We start from the raw sequence: 24,820 nt of genomic DNA, 5'->3' as shown, positions 1-24,820 counted from the left end.
GGGTGGTTTTTAGTTTTACTTTGTCAGTCACACATGCAACAGTTGTAATTTTCCATGGAAATTTTATTTTCAAATATTTTTCCCTAAGATTCAACAGGGACCTAATGTTTCCCAAATCTCTAATCTGTAATTACTAACTACAACTGCTAATCCTGGGAGCTTTTCTGATTCAATAGAGACAGGTACATATATGAGAAAACAACACTTGGAACATTAACCATGTCTCACAGTTCTGGACAGGAGATTAACACATAAGTACACAGAACAGGGAAAAGCCTCAGGAATACACACAGTGCCATCTGTTAAGAGCAAGTTCTCTGGGCACCAAGCGTACAGAATCAATGATACGATCTAGTATATTCTGATGGGAATAATACAATGTAAAATATGGGATGGGTAAATCCATCTTTATCATACACAGGAGCTTATACTGGTTGGAGAAGTATGATAGAGTGAGATGGGAAAAGAGCAACTTATCAAAGTCTGCCTTTTACAGAGAGACTGAGACATTGGATCTTCCTGTAGAAAAGGGAACTGTATAAAAATATATCTCACAGACATGAAATCACTGTCTGGGTTTAAATATTGTCTTTAAAGCATTGTGCCTATGTCTATTACCTTTAACTTTGTAACTGCAAAGCTGCCAGCTGATGTAAGTGCTGCAAGAACAGGATGTGTCTGGCTTTATATTTAGTTAATCCGGCAAAAATGCTGAACTCTATGTCTAGAATAAAGTTATGCAGGGTGGGAAGGTGTATTTGGGGAAGCATAAAGGAGGAACAATGGAGATTTCATGATCACAATGTATTCTTTAATTTGTGATGTATTTCTTAAAGTAAAAAATAGAAGCCAATAATAAAGCTATTTATGTAACCTAGTAAGAAAAACTCTGTTTAAGAATAAATAAAAATGGTCTGAGCTATTTGGGGCCACTTGAGTGCAATTACTTGGTAATCAGAAGCTTTCCTTGAGCAGACACCCTTCCCCACCTCAGGACCTGAACCCAAGCTGAGGCTGGGCTCCAGCAAAGGTTGGTCTATTTTAAATGAGAGAGTGTAAATGAGGCCATGAGCTCTATCTATTCATGCAATGTCATCAATTAAAGCAAAGCAAACAAAGAAAAAAGGATCCGAAATAAAAGAGGCAGTGAGAGAGGAACAAAACCCAGAGCTGAACAGGCCTTGGTAACAGATACTGGTTCCAGTTGTCCCCTCCCTTACCTGACACAGCATTCTTAAACTTAAAATCATCTGCAAATATACTGGGATAAGATCTTGCTTTTTGTTAAGCTAGTTTGAATAAGTTGCTTTTACTTACAAACAGACAGTTCTGATAAAGAAACGAGTCCTCTCTCCCAAAGGGAGTGTTTGCTTAGTCTCTAGTTTCCTAGCAGTACTGCTGAAAACTGTCCTAACATTTTAGTCCTTTGTTGCTGGGAATAGCAAGCACCTCTTGAGATAGCTTATTCAGGTTGAACACTAAAGCTACAGATGGAAGAGTGTCAAGGAACAGTAAAAAAAGAAAGGTTCACTACAAATATTACTGGCTTTGATTAGTCTATGCTTCTCAGTATCCCAAGGGCCTTTCAGTAAATGTCTACCTTTAGCACAGATCACTTTTATTACATGAGAAATTAATAGCTGACACTTTATCATTTTAGCTGCAACACTCCATACTCACAGACCAGATGTGTTCCTATGCCTTAGTACCTTGAGGCCTCTCTTTGATGGCATCACCATTTGATTTCTTGCTCAAAAATATTTAATGGCCTCCCTATTCATCAACAAATCAACTCCTGAATTTGGCACTTGAGACTTACCATTTTATTTTCACCTAACTCTGTTTTAAAGTGAAGAGTGAACCTACCAGCTGCAGCTTGTCCTGTAGTCCTTGAACAAACTTCATAGGTGCCATCTGGAACTACACCTGCACAAGAATGACCCCAACACAATTAGCAATAAAAACATGCTTGTAGCACATATTGCCTCCCAAACACAATTACCTCAATGTAAACAGGATTTGTAGCTCTGCTATGCTTCATTTCTTCCCCGCAAAAGGAGAACCTTTGGACTCAGCCCTGTTCTACAAAGTATAGCATTTTATTTTATGATTTTAGCAACTTACCTATAGCTTTGGCTTTACTTGAAACATATAGTTATTAGACTCATATACCTGGACACCTCTAGATGGCTAACAACCTTTAGGATTCTCTGATTATTTGTGACATCATAAAAACAACAACACACACGTTGTTGCTGGTTTTTTGATGACATGCTCTTGCAATGCAGCTTGTCTTGGACTTGAACTCACAATCCACTCTCAGGCTTCCAAGTACTAGGATTACAGATGAGGCACTAAACCCTGGTGAGAAGATTTTTTTTTAATGAAAAAATTTTTATACTTATTATGTGTATACACGTGGGCAGGTGCCATGACAAGAGTAAAGAGTAAAGTGAATTTCTACCCTGTGGGTCCCGAGGATTGAATCCATCTTAGAGGCAAGGGCCTTTACTGCCTAAGCCACAGGTGCTGCCCCATATATAAATTTTTTAAGAATGGAAATCACTGAAAAAGAACTGACAATTTAGAACTACCATATGAGGTCTAAGATAATCTGTCACTTTTGTCATCTCTTTGTCAGGGAGTATTAAGTTTAATACCTTAAAGTTAATCAGTGAAGAATATGCTATCTTTGAAATAATCTCTAAACAAAATAAGTTTTTTTTTCCCCCGAGACAGGGTTTCTCTGTGGCTTTGGAGCCTGTCCTGGAACTAACTCTTGTAGACCAGACTGTTCTCGAACTCACAGCGATTCACCTGCCTCTGTTTCCTGAGTGCTGGGATTAAAGGCATGAGCCACCACTGCCCAGCACAAAATAAGTTGTAAAGAAAGAACTGAGTCTGTGAGGTCACTTTTAGTAAGCCTTAATGAAAATAAAACAATCTAAATTCGATCACATTACTAAGTGAAATGTTCTTTTATAACTGTGAATCCTAATTTGGTATTCAGTGTCACTTAAAGTTGGAGTCACATCCCTTTTCTAGGTACTCTGATATTAAGTTTGTCTTTCCTTAAACATTTTCTAAAAAGAAAAATATTCCCAATTTAGGCACACTACCGACCATTTGTGAGAAAGGATCAATTCTTCTTCTTTCCTCTTCCTTCTCCTCTCCTACCCCACACCTCTTTTCTTTCTTTTGAGACAGCTCCTCAGGGCTGTAGTACGAGTTGGCTTCAAACTTTTGTTATATAACTGAGGATTAGTAGGCTGACCTTGAACTCAAGGTCTTTTGGCCTCTTTCTGTGAAAGTCTGTGGATACAGGCACGCCTATCAAGGCCAGTTTTATGCAGTGCTAGAGATCTAATCCAGGGTTTTCTGATGCTAGGCAAGTACTCTACCCACTGAGCTACATCTCCAGACCTATTATGTTATTAAAAAGATATTGCAGTAAAAGTATAATTGTAAAAAATTATACTTTTCACAGATTCAACACAATGTCCATCAAAATCCCAGTAAATTCGTCAAAAACCTCGAAAGAATGGTACCTAACTACATATGGAAAAGCAAAAAACCAGGATAGCCAAAAAAATCCTGAACAATAAAAGAACTTCTAGGGGCATCACAATCCCTGATTTCAAACTCTAATACAGAGCTACAGTACTGAAAACAGCCTGGTATTGGCATAAGAACAGACAGGAAGACCAATAGAAACTAATAGAAGACCCGGATATCAATCCACACATCTTCGAACAACTGACTTTTGAGAAAGAAGCAAAAAATATCAAATGGAAAAAAGAAAGCATATTTAATAAGTGGTGCTGGCATAAATGGATATCAACATGTAGAAGAATGAAAATATACCCATATCTATCACCATGCATAAAACTCAAGTTCAAATGGATCAAAGACCTCAACATAAAGCCAGCCACACTGAACCTCATAGAAGAGAAAGTGGGAAGTACACTTGAACACACTGGCACAGGAGACCACTTCCTAAATATAACCCCAGCAGCAGACACTGAGAGAAACAATTAATAAATGGGACCTCCTGAAACGGAAAAGCTTCTGTAAAGCAAAGGACATGGTCAACAAGACAAAACAACAGTCTACAGAATGGGAAAAGATCTTCACCAACCCCACATCAGACAAAGAACTCAAGAAATTGGTCATCAAAAGAATAAATAATCCAATAAAAATGGAGTGCAAACCTAAACAGAGAACTCTCAACAGAGGAATCTGCTGAAAGACACCTAAAGAAATGTTCAACATCCTTAGTCATCAGAGAAATGCAAATCAAAACAACTCTGAGATTCCATCTTACACCTCTAAGAATGGCCAAGTTCAAAAACACTGATGACAACTTATGCTGGAGAGGTTGTGGGGTAAAGGGAACATTTCTGCATTGCTGGTGGGAATACAAGCTGGTACAATCCCTTTGGATGTCAGTGTGGCAATTTCTCAGAAAATTAGAGAACAACCTTCCTGAAGACCCAGTAATACCACTTTTGGGTATATATCCAAAGGATGCTCAATCGTGCCACAAAGACATGTGCTCAACTATGTTCATAGCATCTTTGTCATAGCCAGAACCTAGAAACAACTTAAATGCCCCTTGACCAAAGAATGGATAAGGAAAATGTGGTATATTTACACAATGGAGTACTACACAGCAGAAAAAAATGACAGCTTGAATAGTGCAGGAAAATGGATGGAGCTAGGAAACATCATTTTGAGTGAGGTAACCCAGACCCAGAAAGACAATCATCACATGTACTCACTCATAGGTGGTTTTTAAACATAAAGCAAACCACAATCCCACAGAATTTAGATAACAATGAGGACACTAAGAGAGACTTACATAGATCTAATCTACATGGGAAGTAGAAAGAAGAAAAAGACAAGATCTCCTGAGTAAACTGAGAGCATGGAGACCTTAGGGTAGGGCTGAAGGGGGGAGGTGAGAGGCAGGTAGGGGAGCAGAGAAAAATGTAGAACTCAATAAATATCAATAAAAAAAAAGAAAAGTTAAAAAACCATAAAGAATGGATGCCTACCTTGTAAATTCTGAATACAACAAACAAGGCAAGATATGGCTTCAGGTAAAGTATGCACTTCAGTCATTGTTACAAGTCAGAACAAAGCCTAAATTACTGGCCTTTCAAATTTAAGAAGACTACATAATAAAAACTTTAAAACTTGAACATCATCTTTTTTCTCTACCAAATATGAAAATTATATAACAGTATTCCTCCCACTAGAAACTACAAACTATTAAATCAATTTGTCCATTTTATCATTTTGAATTCAAATATCAATAAAACAATTGCTCTTTTCACTGTCGCTCCAATTTTCTTCCCCCAAAACAACTGAGCTACAAAAGTAATGCTCTTCAAAGTATAAATCCAGTTAACTGAATATCACAGAGATCAGAATGGCAAAGTTCTTTATTGCCAAAACAATAAATACTGAGGTACTAAATAATTATCTATTCATTTTAATAATATGCTTTTAATTCTGAGCCCAAGGCCTATTTCTTATAATCTCTATGAGATAAATTTTCTTAATTATTAGGAAAATGGTTTATTTCCTTTCCATCCATTGTGTATTTATTTTAATTACTACATGGATAACATTCAACACAAATCAGGTTTAAATTAGTTTTTGTCTTTACTTTGGGAAAATACTAAGCTATCGTGACTTTTTACAATGGAAAAGTTGCATAAATGATGTCAAACCACTTTCTACAATGTATCTGGATCATAGGATTGGCTGAAGATTTCAGTTTCAGCATCTTTCAGCTTCTATATGTGGACTTCTTCATTATTAAAAATGGTGATACTGTACTATCTCTGCTGTAATACTTAAAGATATTAAAAGTGAGACAAACAAACCTTTCTACTTTCAGATTAGCATGTGCACAAATAGTGGAAGTAGAATTCACAATACTCTCTGTCGTGTACTGTTAATACTGTTATTGGGTTATTCCTTGTGTCAGCAATAATTAAAACTGAAATTCTAGTCCCGGGAATTTATACTACTCTATGTTTAGTGAGTTTGGTCTTGTGGTTATCACTTTCAGGACCTATGGAATAAGGTTTTATCCAGTTATTCATGGTTCTATTATAGGAAAAAAAACAGGAAGAAATCAAAGCCTCAAATGTATAGAAGTCTCTCTGCGTTCCTAGAAGATCAAAGTTACAAGTTTTTGTAGATATATTTTGCTACCTTTAATAATAAGGCCTAAAATTCTATTTCATTTCTAAAAGCATTCCTATATCTGAACATTCTTTAGTTACCAACACAGAGACATTTTAATTCTTTACAATTATCAGCCTCATGCAGAAAACAAACCAGACTCACAAGCATTCATGACTAGATCTCCACGGATCTCTGGTTTCCAGTCATCCCACGATGTCTCAAAGCCATCAGCAAAACGGATACAGAAGTTCTTGAAATGACCTTTGCTAACCAGAGACTCTGAGGAACATGCAGTGATGAGGGTACTTTCAATGGTTAGCACTAGAGCAGAGCCAGTGTCAAGGTCCCCAGTGTGATTAGACTGCAGAAATACCACAGGAAAAATGAGGCAAAAGGTGAATTAATTTTTTGTAAAAAGACATTTTATGTGTATGAATATTTTGCCTGCCCATTGATTATGTGCATGAGTGTGTGGTGCCCACAGAAGTCAGAAGAGGGCTTTAGATCCACTGAACTAGATTTACAAATGGTTGTGAGCCATCATATGGGTGCTGAGAATTAAAACCAGGTTCTCTGCAAGAGCAACAAGAGCAATTTCTTTAGACCAGATGACTTTTAAAATTCAGAAATCTTCACATTTCATAAGAATAAAAATTTAGAAAGGGTCAAGTCTAGAAATCCTCAATATAAAGCAACTTAGAAAAAAATAAATTTTAAACATTATTCAAACAAAATGTATTTTCCTTGTGCCTTTCCCTTTTTAATATACGAAGGGCTAACTACCTGTGTTTCTCTGTTTAAATAATGGGAACATTCTCACTAGACAACCAGTTCTTGCGTGTGCAGCTTTCCTGAACGTTCTCATCATGTCATCAAAAAGCTGCCATGCTTCAACTCTTTAGATACAAACACCACCCATCTAGAACTCCAAGTTTCTCTTAGCATTGTTCTACCAAACAGAACCCTAAATATAAATTTATTCCACTCACAGGCTTATCTCTGCCTTGGTATTTAAAGTATTAAATGTGACACTGAAGGAAAACTGTAAGAATAAGACAGATCTCTGCATGTGATTCTTAGGGCTATTTCTTCTGGATGTGACAGGTGCCCACAGAATTTTCTTGCTTAATCACATGTTCAAGTACATATACCTTCCTGAAAACTGGCCCTAAACTATGAAGATAGTATCCTTGCCTATCCAATAATATATATAACTTTCAAGTTACCTTATGATCATTTAACATTCATACTTAATACATAAAGTTTGTAAGCAAATTGAAATTCCCTGCCATATTACAGATGACAGTATTAAAATGCATTCTCAAATGTCCCTTTGTTTCCACTTTATACAAAGATTAATAAAAGATTTCTTTGCTTAAAAAACTAATTAAGAAGATTCTGAAGCTTATTTGCAAAAGCAAGAAATAAGAGTTTTGTTCAAGTTATAAAGTGTTCTACTTAATTTTTTTTATACGCTAATCTCACAGAAAAGTTGAGTAGAATTATCTATCTGGTTGTCAATCCTGGAATAAAGCCTCCTATGTCTTGATTTTTCTATACCTGTGCAGTATTTGTTATAGGGAGGCAAATTCCTAGATCATTGACAGTCAGCTGGAGGAAGAGAGTCCCAAAGGCCTGGGCTGATGTTTGCTGGATACCAGGGAGCATGTCCACCACTTCCTTTGTCGCCATATGAATATCCTTATGTAAAGCCATTCGTTGTTCATTCCAGTTGTCATAGGCAGCCTTATAATTCAACCAAAACAGCACAGCTTTTGCAAATAAAGAACAGGCAGAAAGAAAATTAAAGTCAATAATGCAAGTGGTTTATTACAGTTAGTAAATTTTTACTACTACAAAAACTGATGATTAGTAATAATTACTTTATTAGTAAGTTTTGTTAACTTACTCCAGAAAATTATAGAACTAGGATTGTAATGAAACTAAAATACTTTTCATAGACAAATAAAAAATGATTCAGAAAGTAAGCAACTGACTAATGGCAACAGAAAGAAAACACAGATCCATTTAGCCATTCAATACTGTAGAATGCCTATTACACATTTAGTCCTGGGTATAGTGATATTTCATTTGCATTTTAATAAATAAAGGTTGCCTGAACACCAGAAGGCAAAACAGCTATACTAGTTAGCCATATAGGCCAGGCAGTGGTGGCACACACCTTTAATCCCAGCAGTCACATTTAGCCATAGAGGCTGGGCGGTGGTGGTGTACACCTTTAATGCCAGCACTAGAGAGGACTAGAAAGCAGGATGAGATAGGAACTCGCTCTCTTTCAGTCCTAAGATTTCGAAGAGGTAAGAGCTCTCTAGTGGCTTTACTGCTTTGCTTTTCTGATTTTCCAGTTGAACCTCATTATCTGTCTCTGGGTTTTTATTATTCATGCTACATTTGGGTGGAATAATAAATGCAAACAAAGATGGTCCTTGACTTTAACTATACAGTTTACCTTTTTTTGTGTTGGTTTGACTAAGAAATGTCTCCCATATGCCCATGTACTTTAATACTTGGTTCCCAATTGATAGCGCTATTTGAGAGGCTATGGGAATTTTAGGATCAGAGCCTTACTGGAGGAAATAGGCAGTGGAGGTGGATGAAAGTTTATAGCACTGTCCCATTATAGTTCACTATGAACTTCCTTGTGTAGCTGAGATATGATTTCTTAACTTCGTGCTTGGCTATTTGCTGTCATGCCTCTGCAGCCATTATAGACTATCCCTCCAGAACCCTAAGCCCAAATACATTCTTCATCTACAAGTTGCCTTTGTTCACAGTATTTTATCATACCAGCAGAAAGTCAACTAATACACCCTTACTTCTTTCAAACATTTCTAAGGATACAGACACAAGGTAGGCATATATTTTAGAAGGATATGATTTTGAGTTTGTTAGTAACAGTATCCCCCACCTCCAAGGAAAATCTTCATCTCAGAACAGACTATGGAAGTTTAAGAAGATAAAAATGGAAAGACAACAGAAGAAGAAAACCAAGACGTGTCACTCAGCAGTTGGGGAGTGCTTTAAGGACTTGGTGAAGGACAAAGAAAGGTTGGTGAGATTAAAGATGCATAGCAGGAGCAAAATGCTCAGCAAACAAAATGCTATGGCAGCACTGTCAGGAGGGAAGGTTTTTAATGGCAGATCTAAGACCACTGCGAACGGAAATTTTACAGGGATTCAGAATTATCTCCTCACTGCCTCTGAAAAACAATTTAAACATTAGTTTGTCCATCTAGTCAGTCTTCTTTCCCACTCTTTTCTTTCCTGAAAGCTGCTATCTTCTCTTAGACCACTGTGCTTATGAACACTCACTTGCTTCTCTCACTTGACAAACATTTAGTTAGTATGTAGTAATGTTCTAGAACCTAGGATAAGAAAGTAAATAACACAGATTTCATGTGCTTATCTCTCTTTTTTTTTTTTTTTTTTTTTTTTGGTTTTTCGAGACAGGGTTTCTCTGTGGCTTTGGAGCCTGTCCTGGAACTAGCTCTGTAGACCAGGCTGGTCTCGAACTCACAGAGATCCGCCTGCCTCTGCCTCCTGAGTGCTGGGATTAAAGGTGTGCGCCAACACAGCCCGGCTGTGCTTATCTCTTTGTTGAACTTTACATTCAAAATTGAAACTGAATAATTTGATTCTCTTCTAAAAAGCATAGGAAGTTACAGACTCTTTCAGATCTAAAATAAATATTTCTGACTCCATTTAGAAGTTTACCTGAACTATTTTTCAGCAGACTACATTCTTTGAGGGCAGGGATCCTGATTCTGTTATCCTTTTTTGTATCCCACATTTAGCCATCACATAGCAAACATTTTCAAAATGAATGAATCAACCCCATGGCAAAACCAGAAATGAGTAGATAATCCAAACAAAAAATTAGCATTTAATATTGAAACTTGTAATAAAATAATTATAGTTATGTCAAAAGCAAAATAAATGTAAAATATGAATTTTTTTTTAAAAAACTAGGGTTTGCAAGACTTGTTTTAAGTGCTCATATTTCACATTAGGAGGTATTTAGCTGTCAAGTCTCTGTACTAGAACACTACAGTCGATGTATCCAGAGCATGCCCACCCGGAAGTCAACAATGGTGGACGTAATCTTACCTCTATCAAAGGCCACAGGTTGTGCATAAACTATTGGCCTATTCAAGGTAATAAGCACAGCTTCCCTATCTGAAGAACCACTGATTTCTTCTCGAAGAGCATTCCTTAATCCAATTCTAGTTTTAAAATAGGCAACTTGATGAAAATCAGATCCAGCTTCCTCATAAACCTAAAATAAAATTCAAAGTTTAACAAAATCAAATAAAGAAAAAAATTTTACCAAAACAATTCAAACATTATTAATAGCATTGTTCTACAAAAGATCTACAGTATACTGCTCTAATTTAACCATTAAATGGTACATACCTTACATTCTGTACAACAAATGCTTAAAATTAAGATAAAATATTAAGAACTATATAAAAGGCAAACGTGGAGCTGGACTGTGACTCTGTGGCAGAGAGCTAGCAAGCCGAGTTAACCCAAAATAGAAGTAAACATAGTGATGTATTAAATATATCAAAATAAATAAGATTTATTTCTTTTCTCTCAAAATATGTATCCATTTGAAAAAGTTAGCTTTTCCACAGATAACAATTTAACATAGTTAATATAGCCATCAATTTCTAGACTGTAACCGCATTTAAAAACGACTCTGGGTGAAAATTAGGTGGGGCATTAAAATACATATTTAGTCAAATTGAAACAGAAAATAACTGATAAACAGTAAAACTTTGTGTATTGGGGAACTATACTAGCTACTATTGTCTTTTTCTTAAAACGTTAAATACTTAACATTCATTATATGTTAAATTTTCAAATGTTCTACAGGGAAGGGGTAAACTTAACAACTTTAGATATTAACTAATGAAACCACGAGACAGTGAAATAAAAATAATGTTTAACAAACTGAAAAACTATAAGCAAATGTTTATGCAGGTTCTGGATAAAGTCTCATGAGATTGCCATTGTACTAACCTGTAAATAGGTAGAATACAATAAAAAACTGTAATGAAATGGCAAATTAAAATTGCAGAAGTCTAAGTTTTCAACAGAATTTAAAATACAAATTTTAGGAACTTAGTTCTAAAATTGAAACACATAAATTAATTTAAAGACGATAGTAAAAATAACAATATAGTCTGTACAAACCTGATGTTTGACAATTTGCCCTAATGCCAGATTTAAGTCTACTTGGCATTTACCAAAGAGTTTCAGATAGCTGCTACTTCCTGGTGAAGCTTTGGTTTGAAGTCGGTTTGAAAGTTCCAGTTCAATCAGTCCAGTTTCAAATCTCACAGCTCTCATTGAAGGAGTGGTGGCTGTTACCTGAATACCCTATCAGGTTACATGTTACAAGGAAAATAAGAAAATAAACCAATTACAGACTTATTCAAATGCAATCTTTTGAAATATGATAAAAAAGTCATGTTTAAAATGTGTAGGTTATATATAAGGAAAGTAATCTTTAATTCAGCTAGATTTCTAGGACTTTATAGTTAATAAATTTCGTTTTAATATTTTTACTTAAAATTCAAAGTGTTTGGGGGTTAAGTATATTAATTATAATTAAAAAGTCATTAAGTAAACATTTAACTTTTTAAAAAAAATATTTTATAGGAGAAAATGAAGGTTTACAGTAGTATTATAGTTTTCTGTTTTGCTTTTAGCCATGCCCTGTTCTCCCACCTTTGGTCCTGAGGATAGAACCCAGAGTCTTATTTCATTCAGATAATTGCACATAGAGGTAACTATTCTATCACAGTCCCTAAAATATTATTATTAATGAAACAAATATCTAATATATCTGTGCAAAGTAAATTATTAAAAAAAGTAATTAAGAAATATCAAATGTTCACTGGAATGTAGCAAATTAAACTGTCTCAACTATATAATATAATACAGCTTTCAAGATAAAGTTGATCTCAAAAATCTGATGTAGAAAGATTTAAAAGTTTTTTAAAAATCCATAAAAAACATGTACATTTAATAATAGAAGGTCCAGGCATGGTAGCACACACCTTTAATCTCAGTACTGGGAAGGCAGAAGGCTAGTCTAGTCTATATAGGCAGGCTAGTCAGGGCTGCTTAATTGAGACTCTGAAAAAAAAAAAAAGGAAGGAAAAAAGGAAGGAAGAAAGGAAGGAAGGAAGGAAGGAAGGAAGGAAGGAAGGAAGGAAGGAAGGACGGAAGGCAGGCAGGCAAGCAGGAAGGAAGGAAACAAAAGGGAAAAGGAAACAAAATAAGGAAGGAGCTGGTAGTTTCAGGAAGCTTGGTGCCTGCCCTTAAAAGGATTGAGGATGTAGCTCAGTAAGAGAGGCTTGCTGTATATTTGCAAGGCCATGGGCTGAAAGAATAGCTGTGTTAAAATGAAAAAGTAAAAAGGAGCCAAAAAAGCACTGATAGAGTATTCAACTGTTAAAGCTTTCCCCTGAGTAAACTAGATTATAGTTTAATTTTACTTCCTATTTTTCAATTTATAAATTATACAAATATTCCACAACATATGTACACTAATTGATTAGAAAGTCCTAAATGTTATCACTGGTATGTAAATTTTACCTTAAACTGTAAATTCAGGGAATACAGGAGAATTTTTGGTTTATCTCCATCTGTTGTTCCATCATGTTCATTCCAAAGAGGAATAGGCTGCTCTCCACCTAGAAGAGGTTAAATACTGAAGAACTAGAAAAGCGTCCTTATCAGATAAAAATGAGACTGTATTTTGTACATTAAAAAGAAAACTCCAGTAAAAAAAAATAATGACAAGTTAATGCAATCTTCAATTGCAATCTTTAGCCAAGTCACATTTCAGCGAAGCAGGTTATATAACATACACTATTCATAGAATCTCATAAGGAATTACAACATTACTACTTCTCAGACTTTTGGCTACAATTGAGTACAAAACATTAAATATGTAATCGTGCCAAACACATGATTATACATCTTGGAAAATGTATTTGAAGCCAAAATGTAAACTGATTTCTTTAATCAGCAATGTGAACGTGTTTACATTCAGAAATGCTACAAACCAACATAGGTAAGTATGTGCTAATAATAAAGAATGTGACAGCAAACATTTACTCCAGAAACTAAAAACACTGGTGGCAGGAAACCTGGTGGTGAAGTTCCAATGAACAAAGCATTATGAACACCGGCAACGTGGAATAGGAAGTGATATGTTTATATTTAAGGTATAACATGTATTTCTACTTGTTTCCCTCAATTTGAATATTTTTCTGCATGTTTTTCTTTCCAAATGATCTACTTCAAAATAATTACTTTTCATATATATGATAAGCTTTGAGTCTAGCATCACCTCAGAGAGTCTCTAGAGGTGAGGAAGAAACTACTTCTACTACAGCCATAACAAATTAACAAAGAATCAGATTGGAAAGAGTAGGTATTGCTTTGAAAAAGATACTGATTTTATATTGGCTCTTAAAATTTAGACGAGTGATCTAAAATCTATTCAATAAATACTATGATAAAAACATATTTTGTGGCCGGGCGGTGGTGGCGCATGCCTTTTATCCCAGCACTCAGGAGGCAGAGGCAGGTGGATCTCTGTGAGTTCAAGNAAAAAAAAAAAAAAAAAAAAAAAAAAAAAAATTTTGTGATTTCTACTGCAATATAAAAAGAAAAATAAGAAGAAAGGTATAGAAAGAAGCCGCAATTTACAGAAGGTACAAGGTAAGACAGAGAAAGAGTGACTGATTCAAAGGAGATATATATCTGTGTTTTTACACACACACACACATTGTGTATGTGTACAGGCAGGAGAGTAAAAAGAAAGGGCATGTATACTGAGATAGGAACACACATATTCAGAACACCGGAACCTGTTATTGTACATAAATCTGTGTAGATGTATGTGTCTCTGTAAGCTAAGTGCCTACTTGCATGCTTACACTTTCCCTCTTTCAACAATTCTGCTCCATAACTTAAAACCTACTTTTTTCTCCTCTTCTGCTTATCATCAGGCCCTAATTTCTACCTCATATCAGAAATCTACAAAAACCTTTCTTAATGAAACTTAATTAGTGAAATCAGTGATTACCTTATCTGCAGCCAGCATCAACTATTTTATCTTTCTTCTTGTCTCAATCGTCAGCTACCACCAAAATTTCAGGTGACAAAAGTCACCATTTCTTAAATGTCTTAATTTCCTTAAATAAGGCTTTATCTGATGCCACATTTGGAAGTCTCACGCTAACTCATTCCAAAAGAAGGTCTTTATATTACTTTTCAATGTAAAATTTTAAAATGTTAAATCACTATTACTGTTTTTCAGCATTTGAATTTAAGCCATAACTCTGATTTGACCATTCTTTTAACTCCCTTTTCTAAAGCATATTATGTTCTTATTTACTTGCTGCATTATCAACCATGCAGAGATCTATGAGGGCCCTGGTACCAAGGAGAGTGAGTTATGGAGTACATGCAATGGGCCATGTGCTCACCTCAGCCCACCATAAATTGTTATAGCCACTCTTATTCTAATAATTCTCATTTATCAGTTCTCCCCTGATATATCATTACGAGTACTTGGTCTTTCTTTCTCATGTGATGTGTCAAAAATATTCATTTCTGTCATAATTTTTACTTATCCCCATAGTTATCTCCCAAATTAGACTGAGTTTCTTGGGAAAAGCATTATTTTATTGAGTTCTCGGTGTTTTCCTCAACTCTGTCAAGTGTACCTGTTCTGTTTCATGACCAACTTGTCATCTTCAGTCATATCTGTGATACCCTTCTCACAACAGTTATGACAAGTCTTCCTAACTTTCTTTAGACTCCTCTAAGTCTTATTCAATCACAGCAAATGAACATGACTTTTGCTGTTTTCTTTCCAGAGATTCTCCCTGTCTTTTGGAATGGTTCTATAATCAAAATGTAGAATGTATTCAAACCCTAGTTCAAGTCATCCTGATATTATGAAGTCCTCAGTGATAATGTATGCATGAAGTAACCTTTCTCCTTAAGACTTTTAATATTACATTTTTTTATTCATTCATTTTGTGTGTGTGTGTGTGTGTGTGTGTGTGTGTGTGTGTGTGTGAGAGAGAGAGAGAGAGAGAGAGAGAGAGAGAGAGAGAGAGAGAGAGAATCCTAATGGAGGTGTAGGTCTGTTAAGTCCAATAACTCTTATTTTCACATCTTTGTAACTTCTTCATGATTTAACTTAGAGTCACATATTTTCTCTCATAAATTATACTTAAATTGATTTATATAAGTTCTTTATATAGAAATACAATTTATAGATAATTATATAAAGACAATTTCTACTTAAAATTACAAAAGTATATCACATACTAAAGAGAAAAAAATCTCACAGCATATTTACTTGTACTTTGAGAATTATTTTTAAAATACTGTTAATAAAAAGGTTTAAGTCAGTATAGGCCTCCAACATGGTTCTATAGTCAAAGTTAGGTTCCAGATGACTCTAGAGCAGGGTTCTAACCTGTGGATCATAACTCCTTGGTGGGTCAAGTATCCCTTTTACAGGGGTTGTATATCAGATATCCTACATATAAAATACTTATATTACAATTTACAATAGTAGCAAAATTAGTAATGAAATAGCAATGAAAATAACTTTATGGATGGGGACAACACAACATGAAGAACTGTTTTAAAGGGTCTCAGCATTAGGAAGATTAGAAACATTGCTCTAGAATAATCTTATGGCACAACCAACATAGTGCATGAGCGACCAAGTAAGAACTATAGGTTCTTTTTCAGAGTCTTTGCAGTTCTCAGTTAAATAAAGAATAAGCAGTAACTTCTCTGTAATGGAAAATGAATAAAGTAGCAGGTTATTGTGGTGGGGAAGGAAGAGCCCTTAAGTAAGGGAAAGGGCAATGAAATGCTGCTATTAAGGGCAGAAGGAACACTGACTGGAAAGGGGGGGCTTGCATGTGTGGGCAGAGAAGCAAATGAAAACAAGTGTAAAAATGTCATAATGAAACCCATTACTTTGCATGATAACCTAAAAATATAATAAAGAACAAAAATATGAAGAAATGATGAATGAACATAAGCATTTATCCAGGGCTTGGAAGATGGCTCAATGGGTAAGAGGGCTTGCTGTGGAAATAGAGGGACCTGGGTTTGGGTCCCTAGCATTTATATAAAAAGTTAAGAGTAGCCATTCTTGCTGGAAAGTCTAAGCAAGCCATAAAGGGGCTTTAAGTCATATAAGACAGTAGAAGATGAGACTTAGAGATCTTAAATATACATATAAATTTCTAAGGTCAAAGTACAATACGCTGATAATAAACCTCTATTCAAATTAAGATAATAATAAACCTCTATTCAAATTAAGACGTGTTCTCTTAAGTTATTTATTTGTTCTTGGTAACACAGAACTGACTCAAAAGAACAAAATGTGTATCAAATCAAATTTATTTAAAAGTACTTCGGTTTTGCCCAAACTTTATCTATTACATAGTAGTTAAAGTACTCAACTGGTGTTAACAAATCTGGGTGCTCAGTAACTACTTGTAGAGCTATACTAATGTGCACAAAGGGATTAAGAGGCATAGTATTTTTGTTCTTTGCCTTCCAAGATCAACTCCTAGTGTAGCCCTGGTGAGTCACCTGTCTTGTTTTCCAGGGACGACATGAAGACCCCACCAGGTAGACTGTACCTAATATCCATTCTACAAAGAAGGTAAACACAGAGGAAAATTTCCTCCATGTTTCCAGGTGAAGCCATAGTCGAGCAAGGCCTTTGACTTATCCTCAGATAGATAGAAGAGCTAAGCAAGGCTAACAAAGACAGACTCCTCCCAAGTGCAAGTAATTCTTGAGGACCAGAGTCTAAATGTCCATGATAGTAAAAAGAAAGTAATTAATTTTGGTCATCTGCAAATTCTTAAGCACACAGCAGGAAAATACAACTGAAGTTGAAATAATTGATAATAATACAAAACATAGGTTTTTAATCAAATTAAAGCTCTTAAGTTAAAAGACTCAAATATTTTTTCTAACCATCAACATATTCTTATTTATGTATTTCTGAAAATTTTGATTATGCCTCTTTTGCTTTGCAAGATCTACAAAATAAGATTAAAACCATGCCAAAGATTACAATCTCATTGGTGAACCGCTTTACACATGAATCTCTGCAGTGAAAATGAGTTAAATCTAGTATAATCTTAGTGGTAAGACAATTCTCTAGACTTTTAAATTCAACCACTGTCTTAATTTTGTCTATATTTATTTACAGTTGATCCATATTCAAATCATCCTAAAATAATCTAACTCTGGGTCCCTTTGACTGTTCTCCAATGCTTGAAAGTCAGCAAGAATGAAGACTTAAACCCCTTTATTCTTCTAATTTTAGTTGGAAGAGGCTAGACTTATTCAACATCAATAAGGGTCTCAACTTGTGAGCTGCGGGGTCTCAACTCGTGAGCTGCAAATGTTAGCTAGACAGACAGGTACTAACAGGCTTGGATGCCATTAAAGGATTCTACCCTTATGGCATCCTCTTCCAAAGTTTCCAACACTAGAGACTGTCCTTAAACCATGATGAGGATGCTGGTTTTGAAAGTAGATAAGAACTACATGAACAACAAATGTGCCTTCTTCTCCATCTATCCATACATACAAAAGTCACCAATGTGAATCATGGTCATGGCATTTTGAACCCCAACCACTACCCCTGATAATAATCACCTATATTTTTTTCATAGACACTTCTGCAGACCTTAACAGCTGTGCATAAGAGATGGCTACCTATCATCTGACACTCTTTGACTCACTACTCATCATTTCTTTGGCCACTCGTAGAAAAAGTCCATCTCTGATCAAAAAAGGAAACTTTTCATCCTACTTTCTGCTTCCTGCAATGTCTACCCTATAATTACCCCAGCTTGTAAGTGAATGGTGGGCTTTGATTCTTACAGAGACTCCCCTCATCAGCCTACAGGTTTTCTTTCTTGAAATATAGCTCTCTACAGTCTCAAATAACAAAAGCAAGCTTCAGGTTCAATGAAAGATCCCAGCTTAAGGGAATAAGATGAAGACAATTTAAAAAAGCTAGCTGATGTTCTCTTCTTCTCTGGATGTGCATCATCTCTCTTACCTTCCTCTGTCTCCTCTCTCTCTCTCTCTCTCTCTCTCTCTCTCTCTCTCTCTCTCTCTCTCTCTCTCTCATACACACACACACACACACACACACACACACACACACTAGTTACCAATATAATTTTTCTTACTTTTTTGTCACTTAGGTCTTAGTTCAGACAATGAAAACTCACAGGCAAATAAGAACAGACACTTGCATTGCTAGGTCACAGACAGCCTTACCAGACACCTTCTGTATTACTTCATTCACTTCCTTCATGAACACTTTTTGTACAAACACCAAGTGGTTTAAAAGATCTGTTGTGAGATTGTGTTCAAAGGAACCAACCTGCCAAACAAAATCCGAGTGTGAGATTATTTGTTAGCACTGTACTGCATTTCCACAAAGCCAAAAAAAAAACTCTAGGAAAAGGAGATAATTATCTATATAGTATATGAGAACATAAATTGAAAGGGGGCTTATTCAGTGCCAATGATCAATTCTATTTGAATTAAATGCTAAAGCTATAGTGATTAAAAACAAAATCCCTAAAACAGCACACTACAGACCTCAGGATTTTATGAGAGTGAATTACCAATCAGACACCTAATCTAATAGTATGAAACATGTGTCTTGTGATTAGTACAAAGCATTAATTACGACAGAATTAGTCAATAAACAGATGAAGCAGAAAGCAGCTTCTAATTATTTAGTGACCATTACAAAAAACATAGATTCAAGCATTCTTTTGATTAAAACACTTTATCATTGTGATATGGTCCATATTTTGATCAAAAATTAAAAGAGGAAAATATATTTGTCATCTTAGAAGAGAAATCACAAGATGCTTAATTAGACCAGGAGGCACATGTTTAAAAATTTGTTTTTGTTATTTTTAATTATGTATCTTGTCTGTGTGGGGGAATGTGCATATGAATGCAAGTACCCACACAGGCCAAAGGGATAATATTCCTATGGAGTTGCTTGATGTTGGGAGCTGAACTCAGGTACTCTGGGAGAGCAGTACATGTTCTTAACCACTAGTTGTCCCTCCAACTCTGTACCAGGCACTTTATCTTGCTCAAAATCGTAAAGACAGGACAAAGATGAGTTACAGTGTATTTATACACAATAAAATAGGCAATTTGAAATAAGTTTCAACTTTATATGCTTTGAAAGTAATTTGTTATTTTCTTTTCCTTTTTGGTAAATCTGAGATTGCATTTTTCCTAGAGTATAAATTCTTTATAGTATATAACATGGAATTATACAACAGAATGCTTTAAATTTACTTTCTTTGAAATGAGGCATCATTATTAGTGCTGCTCAACTATTTTTGTCATTCATTTTTCTATGTGGAAAGCATACCTGCCATATAAAATTTCCTACTTCAATCAACCTTTGGCTTCTTAGAATCCTGTGTACATTTGGATATACTTGTTTTTCAAATACAGAAATTTCAACTCTTGGCCTGGCTAGGTAGATTACTGGGCAAAGGAGCTTATGATAAAAACCTGGAGACCTGAGTTTTATCCCCAAAACGAAGGTAAAGTAGAACAAACTCCACAAAAGTGTCATCTGGTCGCCATATGTGTGCTGTGGCAACAACTTCCAATCACATATCATGGACATGGATGAACAGACATGCACACTCACACACAAATGAAATTAAAAACTAAAAGAAATCCAAACTCTTAGGTGTGAAAGCCAGTTTAAAAAAGGTATATCATAATTAAATGTGTCTCTTCCAGTTATAGTATTTCTATTGAATTCAAAGAGCTTTCTTATAGATTTTCAAACCAAATGAAAAAATGTATGTCATGTTTTTGAAGTTTTTGACAGTTATACATAGAGGTAAAAAAAATAATGAGGCAGTCAGAAGTGCCAGCTTTTAACTCTGTCTTAAATAATAAATGAATCTGTTCATTAGTTTTATTTTTACATATGGCCTTCAGATGATGACTAATAATTATGTTTTAAATCATATAACCATATTAAAAATCAGTTTGTCCCCCACTTAAAAAAGAGAACAGTATGTTTAACTCAAAGTTAATTAAAGGACCATAGAAGTAAACATATAAAACTCTTGCTGTTAGCTGTCAATTCCCTTTTTATAATCAAATAAAGCCATAAAAACATTGCCACGATGGACTTGAAATTTAATATATAAAAAGCAAAGTAAGAGATTATTAGTATATTGTTTCAAAAAGCATGTTTCAATAAAGCAAGGGGGAAGAGTCAGACACAGACACATGTTCATTCCTATTCAAATTCAGTAGGATTTCTTCTTCTGTATGAACAAACAATTTAACATTCAACCTTCAAAGTTTAGATCACTACACATATTGGTATCTAAATACTGAAAACATAAAAACTGCTAAAAGTAACTTTAAAAGTAAACTTACTTCTGCTACACAACGTAGGTAATTCCCTTGTAAATAGTAGCCCTGTTTAGAAGGCAGCTCATCTATGTTCCACACTTGATCTGAGTAACTATCATGTTCTTCCATGATATATTTCCCTGACATGGTAACAGGTGGAAGATTAAGACTTGCAGAAGGAGGGATAGTTGACATATCTGTTGCAGAAACTTTTGAAGTAAAACGCAATCTATGATTTGGTAACTCAAATGTAAACCTTGTCTGTGCACCTGTAAGAAGTAAGGAACATTATATAGCCATACAAGCATGCATTAATATTTTCACTTTTCCAAAAATGGTGGCTTAAGAAAAATGTTTTGTCATCCCTCAGTTTGCTAAACATAAAAGCAATATTTAAAAATTATATATGAGAGATTCCTTATCTTTAAACAAGTACATTCACTCACTTTAAGAATTAGCAAGTACCATTAAGCAATACAGCAGTATTTATGAAGCTTACTGGGTACCTAGTATTGTATCATATGCACACAGATTTAGTATATCACAGAAGGGAGAACAGAAAGACATTGCCCTTCATGTAGAGGAGCTGTACTACAACAACTCATGCTAAAAACAACTCCCAAATTCTGAAATATTAAGCACACATTCCCTTAGCCTTAACAAATATTAAGAGGCTAAATAATAAGCTACAAATTTTAGCTCAATATTGTGTTAAATTTTTTAAGTCCTCTAACTGGCAGAGTTGGTCAAGCAAATATTAATGAATAGTCAATTCCATTATTTTGCCGATACTGTTTAGTTATCTATGTAGGCATGAGGAATTGGTAGAAGTTGTATTGCCATCAACTCTATCACTGCTCAATGTATATACCTATGACAACACATTGATAAAGGTAGTGTATATACACCCATGTTCCTTTCATAAACAGCAGACTGCCACTCTCTCAGTTCCCTCTTATACAACTGCTACAACCAAGTATACCTTTGACTAGTTACTGCAAGCTTCAAGAGATAGGGTCTGTCTCCTACTATCTCTACTGTGAGCATCACTAAATAAAATTCATCCAGATCAAAGCAACCCTAGGTCTCAGTTATAACATATCTGTAATCAAGAATGTGTCATGTGGGGGACAATTCTGTATTCTGTCAATTATGTTTAAATAAATGCTGATTGGCCGTAGCCAGGCAGGAAGTATAGGTGGGACAACCCAACAGGAAGTAGAGGTGTAGCAATGAGAACAGGAGAATTCTGGGAAGAAGGAAGCTCACTCGCCAGTCTTGCCCAGACCACTGAAGAAGCAGGATGTGACCTGCCCTGCTGAAAAAGGTACTGAGCCATGTGGCTAACATAGATAATGATAATGGGTTAATATACATTATAAGAGCCAATACGAAGCCTGACCTAATGGGCCAATCACTTTATATCTAATGCAGACTCTCTGTGTGATTTTCATTGGGACCTAAAGCCTTTGGGAACTGGGCAGGACAGAAACCCCTACAAGCCAGCCCTGATGGTACAGTGCCATTCTTTTACTGATTGTGTCCTTTTTCCTCATTTATAGAATTCTGGGTTCTTACTTGTAAGGATATTCAACAAGCTGTTCACTCTGTTCTTAAACAGTTCTAATTTTTCAGTTCTAAACTGCCTATCGGGCTTGCTTTTTCCATTAATCTATGGATTCCAGATGACATGAATATATGAACAAATTAGCCAATGTACTCATAGGACCACCTCTGATAGTTGAAAGCCCATGCTAACTTTGCCAAATCCAAAAGCTCACTTTAGAGTGTTTCTATTTCTGGTAATATAAAGGTTGAAATGTTCAGAAAACTCTCTTAATTGACAAACTCCGAAATGTAAGGAGTAGCAATATAGAGATCCTTAACGTAATATATCTGTGTTAAAATAGATCTATTAGTGCTTTAAATGCACTAATTTATCATGTTAAAGCAACAAAAAGGAAAAGACATTTTTATTTCAGCAGGTATAAAAGAAAGTATCTGTATACAGTAACCAATTATTCTTTATAGAAATTTCATAACACAGTGGGAAATCACTTCTTAAAATGACAAAGGTTTTGAAACCTATGAAAAACACAGCAAACAGACTCATTAGTAAAATGTTATTATACTTTAAAAACTAAAATTGAGACAAGGCAAAAATGACAAAGAAGATTAAAACCATTTTATAAATGGGGGAAAAAAGGTAAGATATTTAAGGGTGATTTAGAGGTGTCTGGGAGAAGTTGGGGATGAGGGGAATGGATAAGATCAAAATACATTGTAATCATAAATGAAATTATAAACGGCTACATGAATAAAATTTATAAGAGAATATCACTGTTGAAATTTGAATGATCAAATTATTTATTTGTTACTTTTTGAGAGGGTCTCATTATGTTGCACTGAACTCACAACATAGACCAGGCTAGTCTCAAGTTCACAGAGATCCACTTGTCTCTGATTCTTTAGTACTGAGATTAAAGTGTTACCATCATGCCTAGCTATTTAGATATTCTTTAATATCATATTTTTAATAGCTTTACCTTTTCATCAAAATACTTTTCAAAATTACCATCAGTTTTATGTGGTTAGACTCATAATTCAATGTTACCTGTCATTCCATGGCTTCTCATTCTCCCCATCTTGTACTCTGCTTTCAGTGATGGTAAGAGTGCTGCTCCAATGGCTATGCCATCTAACATGGCGCTAAATTTGAGAACAATAGGCTTCTTCTCTAAACCTTCTGGTAGTTGAGGAAATTCATTCGTTTCAACAGGAGTTTGATTAACACTTGTTGGAGTTTTTTCAGAAGGCAGTGGGGTTGCAATATCTTCTTTCATGGGCTGTGGGCTATAAACCAAAATATAACATTAAAACTATTAGCAAATACTACTTTATTGAATAAAATTACTGAATTTCTCAGTGGAAAAACAGCTAATAAATAATGATGATCTAGAAAAAAGGGCAGAGTAATATCTTATGTCATAACTTATTAACATGAGAACCTAGATTAAAAATTGTAGAAAAAACCATCAAGACTATCAAAATATGCATGCTATTTCGTCACTTTATAGGATAGAGAAAAGCAATCATGCATGAGCAGGAACTCACATGTGTGCACACACATAAACATGGAGAAACTATAAGATGGGGAAAGGTAAGCATGCATGTACACGGAGAGAGAGAGAGAGAAAAAGAGAGAGAGAAAGAGACAGATCAGAAAAGTAGAAGCTATAAATAGTGGCAACATACACAGAGAATAAGTTACTGTGAAAAGGTCTGATTTTACTGCCTTTTAAAATGCTATATGGCATTGTAGTTCATCCTCAATCATAAACAGTAATTTCACAATAAAAGGACATACAAAACCATGCATGCTATAAATGACCACTGCAATTTCTTAAAATTAAACAAGGACTGACAGTTCTAGAATTCATTAATTTGCTTTTTTTTAATTGGTTTGCTTGTTTATTTATTTATTGTTTTTTTCAAAACAGGGTTTCTCTGTAGCTTTGGAGTCTGTCCTGAAACTAGCTCTTGCAGACCATGCTGGATTTGAACTCACAGAGATCTGCCTGCCTTTGCCTTCTGAGTGCTGAGATTAAAGGCGTGTGCCACTATTGCCCAGCTTTTTTTTTTTTTTTTTCTCTTTTTCAAGACAGGGTTTCTCTGTGTAGCTTTGGAACATGTCCTAAAACTTGCTCTGCAGACCAGGCTGGCCTTGAACTCACAGAGATCTGCTTGCTTCTGCCTTCCAAGTGTTGGGATTAAAAGTGTGCACCACCACCGTCCAGCTAATTGGTATTTCTTATGATGCCAATAAAAATCGAGGATCTCTCAAAACTTTGTTTATGCTCCCTATTTAGCATGAGACAATGACAGGGCCATGATGATGTAATATTTAATGATATGCACTGTGATTCTCCCAAGATGTCATTGGAATACTCTCTACCAGTCCCATTTCTGTGAGAGTCGATGCTTATAGTAACTGCTCATTTTCCTGCAAACCTCTACTATCACAGCAAAAATAAAAGGTATATTTTATTGTATAGTCATAGAATATATAAAAAATGAAATAACTCAC

The 24,820-nt window shown here is 35.1% G+C and overlaps 1 protein-coding gene across 1 annotated transcript in view; it reads right to left on the bottom strand.

The window, feature by feature from the left end:
* Window positions 1–24,820, bottom strand: part of Bltp1 (bridge-like lipid transfer protein family member 1) — a 199,791-nt gene that overhangs the window by 45,001 nt on the left and 129,970 nt on the right. The window contains exons 53-58 of the mRNA XM_050138326.1: window positions 12,832–12,929; window positions 11,422–11,607; window positions 10,330–10,498; window positions 7,762–7,973; window positions 6,364–6,562; window positions 1,867–1,926 (exon numbers count right to left, since the gene is read on the bottom strand). Coding sequence (XP_049994283.1) covers window positions 1,867–1,926; window positions 6,364–6,562; window positions 7,762–7,973; window positions 10,330–10,498; window positions 11,422–11,607; window positions 12,832–12,929 — 924 coding nt within the window. The remainder of the gene's footprint in view (window positions 1–1,866; window positions 1,927–6,363; window positions 6,563–7,761; window positions 7,974–10,329; window positions 10,499–11,421; window positions 11,608–12,831; window positions 12,930–24,820) is intronic.

Source organism: Alexandromys fortis, unplaced genomic scaffold, assembly GCF_014885135.2.
Source record: "Alexandromys fortis isolate MF-2015 unplaced genomic scaffold, M_Fortis_MF-2015_v1.1 scaffold_15, whole genome shotgun sequence".
NCBI classification, from domain to species: Eukaryota; Metazoa; Chordata; class Mammalia; order Rodentia; family Cricetidae; genus Alexandromys; species Alexandromys fortis.
This window is presented reverse-complemented; position numbering and strand designations above follow the sequence as displayed.